The sequence below is a fragment of the Medicago sativa genome, chromosome 8 (genome assembly GCF_051527215.1).
Source record: "Medicago sativa cultivar Bolivia chromosome 8, Bolivia_mono, whole genome shotgun sequence".
Classification (NCBI taxonomy): domain Eukaryota; kingdom Viridiplantae; phylum Streptophyta; class Magnoliopsida; order Fabales; family Fabaceae; genus Medicago; species Medicago sativa.
In genome coordinates, this window is record NC_140756.1 from 92,951,675 (window position 1) to 92,958,451 (window position 6,777).

Consider the following 6,777-nt stretch of genomic DNA (forward strand, 5'->3'; position numbering starts at 1 on the left):
AAAAAAAAAAAAATTGAGTCTAAAAAAAAAATTGACTTGGTGGGCACGACGAAAGGTATTTTTTGAGGGATATAAATACACCTTGTTCTTCAAAGTACTTACTTACTAAAGTCTCAAAATCAATCAATCGTTCTTTCTTTCTAGAAATTCTATTTACTTTCAAGTTGATTCTCGACGCTCGCCATGGCAAAGAACATGAGGGTCCATAGCGAAGAAGAAGACATTGTGAGTCTCACTTTTCTTTATTATTAAGGTTTTTGATTTGATTTGATTAATCTGTTATGCATGCATGCAGTCAGATGAGGATGTAGCTTTGAAGCAACAACTAGATTTGTATGTTGAGAGGGTTCAGGATTCTAACCAAGAATTGCAGAAGCTTGCACTTGACAACATGAGGTAGCTATCAAGCTAGCTAGGTTTTTGTATTGCTTTCTATTCTTCAACCAAATATATAGAAACTGATTGGTGAGTGAGATGTTTGTTTTGTATTGTAGGCATGAAATTCATAATTCAACCAGCTCCATGACTTCAGTTCCCAAGCCATTAAAATTTCTACGCCCCCATTACGCCACTCTCAAGACATATTATCAAACTATGCATGAATCAAATTATTTAAAGGTATTATTATTAATTAATAATGTTCTTACTTTCTTATGCTTTACTTAACTATTTCTCGACTTTAACTCATTATTGCAGAAGCACTTAGCAGACATTTTATCAGTTTTAGCCATGTCGTCTAACGGACAAGAACTTGTGAGTTTTCTGTTACTGTAAATATTTTTAACTCATGATTAATTTGTTTTTAGATATTGACTCTTACCTTATCTCCCACTCGCTCAGGAAAGCCTCAGATACAGATTATTGGGTTCACACGGTGATATTAGTTCTTGGGGCCACGAGTACGTTAGGTCAGAATTATATATGTAAACTATTCCATTATGTTTTTCTTTTTGAAGGTCAGTTAAATATTATCTTACCACTTAACTCTCATGCTTTCTTTCATTATTAGGAATTTGGCGGGAGAAATTGCAAAAGAGTATGCGAAACGACAGGTTTAGATTCTGGCTAGCTAATTTAAATGATATCGTTCTCTTGCCCCTTTACCTATTTTAAATTAATACTAACAATGCTTCTTTTTTTTTTGGGTGTTTCTACAGAGCGCAGACACTCCAATAGACGATCTTTTGGAACTTGTACAGCAAATAGTTGCTTTTCACATGAAGGTATCAAATAAAACATTATTTTTGCTCTAATTTGTTAACCTTTTGGAAATTGATAATAATATTTGTTAGATGAAAACTACTTATTATTACTTTTGACTACTTCTAAATTGCTGCAGCATAATGCCGAAGCCGAAGCTGTAGATCTTTTAATGGAGGTACTTTGTCAAATCCTTCTTTACATTGTCGCTCAATTTCTTCAAACGGTGAGCTTAACATTATTTTCGTGTAAAAATTGTTTAACTTTGTTAGGTTGAAGGCCTTGATATGTTGATCAAACATGTGGACAAAACAAATTTTAAGAGGACTTGCATGTACCTTACCAGTTCAGCTAGGTAAGTGCAAACAGACCCCAAATTGGTTGTACAAATATCATTTCTTTTAAGATAAATCAATTCATCAGTTCAAATTAGTTATGAAGAAAAAGAAGATTTTTATAGGTGGAAGGAAGATATTTTGATTTTTAAACATCATCTTGGGCTTTTGCTATTATGAATTGTTTGGATAAGCAGTATTTTATTTTATTTTTGTTCTTCTACAGATACCTTCCTGGACCGGATGATAGGTTAGTTTTGGAACTTGCATGCTCAATCTATATAACATTTGAAGAATATACAAATGCACTCCAGCTAGCGTTGTTCCTGGACAAGCTACAGGTGTGACACTAGAATATTGTCTCTGTCTGGAAAGTTTAACAGTGATTTAGGTTTTTCTGAATCTTGTAAAAAAAAATCTATATTTTATTCCTTAAATGAATTTCTGAATTGAAACTAACTAGTTGCAGTATTGTTGATAGTATGTGAGGCAGGTGTTCACCTCTTGTAATGATATGCTGCAAAAGAAGCAATTCTGTTACATGCTTGCACGTCATGTAAGTCCTATAATTTTGTGTTAGTACTTTGTGAGTATATCTCTGGAGTTTCCTTCCTTGTGACTATATGTGTAATTGTTACACAACAGTTGTTTAACTGTGAAGCTATGCTCAACTGTTTTTAGCTTTGTGTTGTTAAATGACACAAATCTAGAGGGAGCCAGAGAGACTCAGACAATTCCACAATCAGTCTTTCTTTTAGACCGTCTTTTGATGGGTTTGATGCATGCAGGGAATTACCTTTGAACTAGATGAGGAAATGGCTCTAGAGCAAGAGGACAGATTATTTTTGGAGGATATCTTAAACAATTCAAAGTTAAGTGAAGGATATCTGACTCTTGCTCGTGATATTGAAGTCATGGAGCCCAAATCTCCTCGGGCTATATACAAGGTGTGTTTGTTATGATAAATTTCCTCCCTCCTGAATTAACATTGGATTTTGTATGATTCCCTTCCTTTGGTTATAACTGTTGTGAAATATTATTATCTAAATTTGCAGAAATCAGATTTTGTTGTTTCTTATTTTTTTTTCTCTAAATTATCTTGTAACTTTCAATGATTTCTGCAAACATCATAAGAGGATGCTTCTTGTCATGTATTTCTTTATATTTACTGAAATTGTATTTGTATTGATAAGACAACTTTATGGCATGTTTTTCTAGCTATGCTATGTTTCTGCTACTAATGTATCGTTTTATTGATATGCATTGAGCCTTATGTTGCACTCTGATTGGTTTTTCTAGGAACACTTGCTCGATGGCCACACAAGTGCTAGAGCAAGTGTTGATTCAGCTAGACAGAACCTTGCCGCTACTTTTGTTAATGCATTTGTAAATGTTGGCTTTGGTCAGGTACAGTAGACCTCATATTTCAAAATTGCTATGTTGTACTTTTTATGATTTTGGGTTACTAATCTCTGATGTTTCTTCTAATTTCTACTTCCTTTCCATCTTTGTTGTGCAGGATAAATTAATGACTGATACATCAGATTCTTCAAGTAGTGGTTCTGTAAATTGGGTTTTCAAAAACAAGGAACATGGGAAGATTAGTGCTGCAGCAAGTCTGGTCTGAGTTTTCTTACTAAATCGTCATTTTTCTTTTTATGAACCATATAAATTTATTTGCAATACTTATACTCTATCATGTAATATAACAGGGCATGGTTTTACTTTGGGATGTTGACCGTGGACTTGCACAACTTGACAAATACCTCCATATTAATGATAACCATGTCACTGCTGGTGCCTTATTAGGAGTTGGAATTGTCAATTGTAGTATCAAGAACGACTTTGATCCGGTTAGTTTCATTTATTCTTCTACCCTTTGAATGTATGACATGCATCTTTTAGTTTCAAAATTAGACCTTAATTGGTTCCATTTTAGGCAATGGCTGTCTTAGGGGACTACACAGATAATGAAGACACTTCGATCAGGATTTGTGCAATTATGGGATTAGGAATTGCGTATGCAGGTTCCCAAAACGAGCAGGTAAGCTGTTTCTCTTTATATTTCTTGAATCTTGTTCCAGTAATACTGCTTGACTGCTTGTTGAGATACATGTGGCTTTTTGATTGCACATGTAAATTTTGATTTATCCTTTTCTTCTTTCAGTTACGATGCAAATTGGCACCTATTCTGAATGATGCTAAAGCTTCACTTGATGTGATTGCTTTTGCTGCAATTTCATTGGGCTTGATTTATGTGGGTTCTTGTGATGACCAAATTGCTCAAGCAATCATATTTGCACTGATGGACAGAAGTGAATCAGAGTTGGGAGAGCCCTTGACACGACTTTTACCTCTTGGCCTAGGTCTTCTTTATCTTGGGAAACAGGTATTTAGATGCATCCATTATCGTATTTATTTAATTTAATTTCGGAAAACATTTTATGGTTGAGGAGGGTTGGTATTATTAGGTTATGTCTAATTTACTCTGGTGTGGTGTTTACTCTTCAATTCATTATGTGCTTTGTAACAACAGGAAAGTGTGGAGGCAACTGCTGAAGTTTCAAAGACTCTTAATGAAAAAATTAGAAAGTATTGTGAAATAACACTGCTATCATGTGCCTATGCTGGATCTGGGAATGTTCTCAAGGTACAATCTTGTAAACTACCGACCGCTTTATATAAGAAATTTCTACTGTAATTTTGTGCTTACAATTTCTGGTACTTCTTTACTTCAGGTGCAAAATCTTTTGGATCATTGTTCCCAACATCTTGACAAAGATAAAATGCATCAAGGTCCTGCAGTTCTTGGAATTGCTATGGTAGCAATGGCTGAAGAATTAGGTGTTGATATGGCAATTCGATCACTGGAACAACTTCTACAGTATGGAGAGCAGAATGTACGCCGAGCAGTTCCCCTAGCGCTTGGTCTACTGTGTATATCAAATCCAAAGGTAAAGTGGGTTTTCATCCCTGCATTTTATCACACTGGTAATAATATTAGTGTGAAACACATTATGACATAGCTCTTAAAATAAGATCAAGGTAAACATCGGTTGTAATAGCATGGAATGTTTCATTTTGGTCGATTTTGTTAACCCTTCAATGGATCATCATAACAGGTCAATGTTATGGATACCTTGAGCAGACTTAGCCATGATACTGATTCGGAAGTGGCAATGGTAAGATGGTAAATCCAGTTTAATCATTATGGTCTATCGCCTGATTCTTGTAATTAAGTTATAAAACATTTTCTATGTACAGGCGGCGGTTATTTCCTTCGGTCTAATAGGAGCTGGAACTAACAATGCTCGAATTGCTGGCATGCTTCGCGATCTTTCAAGCTATTACTACAAGGATACCAACCTTCTATTTTGTGTATGCTTCATTTTGTTGTCCATATTTTTTTTAGTTTTGGGGCGTTTCGATGGTCACTGATATTTGTTTCTACAGGTGCGGATTGCCCAAGGTCTTGTACATCTGGGAAAGGGCCTACTAACTCTTAATCCATATCATTCTGACCGCTTCTTATTGTCACCGTAAGTAAAACCTTTGGTTTCCAAAATCCCTCTGTGATGTCTATTAAACCCTGTGTTGTAAGACTGCATGCCAATTGAGCTGGTGACTTCATATGATATATGCTGCTTAATTTTATTTTTTTGACATTATATGCTGCTTAATTTTAATAACTTCTTATCAAGTTTTTTTACTTTCTCATTTAACAGGACAGCGTTTGCTGGTCTAATTACAATGCTGCATTCATGTCTCGACATGAAAGCTTTGGTGTTGGGAGAATATCACTATGTTCTCTATTTCCTTGTGTTGGCAATGCAGGTTTGTTTGAGTCTCGTTTCTTCTTTCCAGTGATTAACTCCTCCTCCCCCTCTCCCATTTTAAGTTAAGTCTTAGTTATTATATTTTGTTGCAACAGCCGAGGATGTTGTTGACTGTGGATGAGAATTTGAAGCCTCTATCGGTGCCTGTTCGAGTTGGCCAGGCAGTGGACGTTGTTGGACAGGCTGGTCGTCCCAAGACAATCACTGGTTTTCAGACTCACTCCACCCCGGTTCTCCTGGCTGCCGGGGATAGGGCAGAGTTAGCAACAGAAAAGTAACATGTCACTGCCTTGAATTTTTAAATTAAAAACAGACTTATGCTGTCTTTGTAATACTAACAGTTGTTTTTTTTTGCAGATATATTCCCATTTCGCCAGTTCTTGAAGGTTTTGTAATTTTGAAGGAGAATCCAGATTGTATGGAAGAGTGAGGACCGTAATGATGCTTGTTCGCCATGGTAGAAATGATATTAGAAATGATAATTAATTGTAATTTTTTAGGCAAATGAAACATTTAATATTCTTGTTTTGCAATTGATATAACTTTTTCCTGATTGAATGTTCGCAATGCAATTCATGACTAGATAGAATAATTATGTAAGTTCTCCATTTGAAGTGAATAATATAATGTTTTCAAATCAAATCATAATCATATATAATGTTTCTATTTATAAAAGCTCTCGTATTCATAATCTTCGATATCAGTCCTACTTGCTGCATCCCATCTCAACAATTTGGTGGATAAACTGTAGTTTGTGATCTGAAACGACCTTTCAACAATTTTCATTTGACTACTCACTCGATCTTTCAACAATTTGGTGGATATACTGTAGTTTGTGATCTGAAAAGACAAATTCAATAGTATATGTTATCATATATAATAGTAAAAATGTATGGTTAAACCGTTAAAGTATATTATGTGTATAGCGCACATGATCGTCCTCATGAGCTTAGCTCGGTTGGTAGAGACAATGTATAATATATGTAAGTTTCGGTTCAAACCTCGGCATGAACCCTAGCCACCACAAAAAAAAAACGCACATGATCAATAATGTCAATTATTTTGGGACGGAGGGATATAAAAAGTTGATATTTTAAATAAGTACTTCATTTCATTTGTTTCATATTAATTGTCGTTCGATATCTTCTATACTAACATACCAAACCTACATTGTTAACGGAGTACTAAAGAGTATTTGAATAACATGGTACGAGTTTCTTTTAGCTAAATCAAACCCTTGATTTGTAGTCAGCTTTGTGCATGCAACATTGCTAAAACTCTTAAATAGTTTCACATGAAGAATAAAAAAAAAATTGTTAACACAAAAATAAAAATAAGTAAAACTATCGTTTTGTTATAAATAATGGATGCCCAAATTGATGGGTTCAGCCACTGTATATGCCAGT

General features: G+C 34.8%; 1 protein-coding gene across 1 annotated transcript; it reads left to right on the plus strand.

The window, feature by feature from the left end:
• Positions 1–879: 879 nt before the first annotated feature.
• On the plus strand, positions 880–6,046 carry LOC146903422 (26S proteasome non-ATPase regulatory subunit 2 homolog A-like). Its single transcript, XM_085735731.1, has 20 exons — positions 880–1,052; positions 1,158–1,223; positions 1,340–1,378; positions 1,473–1,555; positions 1,762–1,876; positions 2,017–2,091; positions 2,324–2,482; positions 2,835–2,942; positions 3,055–3,156; positions 3,248–3,388; positions 3,475–3,579; positions 3,703–3,924; positions 4,072–4,185; positions 4,274–4,489; positions 4,658–4,717; positions 4,800–4,913; positions 4,989–5,074; positions 5,261–5,369; positions 5,467–5,645; positions 5,729–6,046. The coding sequence occupies exons 1-20, from the start codon at positions 990–992 to the stop codon at positions 5,799–5,801; spliced, it is 2,229 nt and encodes a 742-aa protein (XP_085591857.1). The 5' UTR covers positions 880–989; the 3' UTR covers positions 5,802–6,046.
• The last annotated feature ends 731 nt before the right edge of the window (positions 6,047–6,777 follow it).

Coding starts and splice junctions, on each gene's coding strand:
- LOC146903422 (XM_085735731.1), top strand. CDS start 990: ATGCTTTCTTTCATTATTAGGAATTTGGCGGGAGAAATTGCAAAAGAG. Junction 4,718..4,799: donor CTGATTCGGAAGTGGCAATG/GTAAGATGGTAA, acceptor TTCTATGTACAG/GCGGCGGTTATTTCCTTCGG. Junction 5,370..5,466: donor TCCTTGTGTTGGCAATGCAG/GTTTGTTTGAGT, acceptor TTGTTGCAACAG/CCGAGGATGTTGTTGACTGT.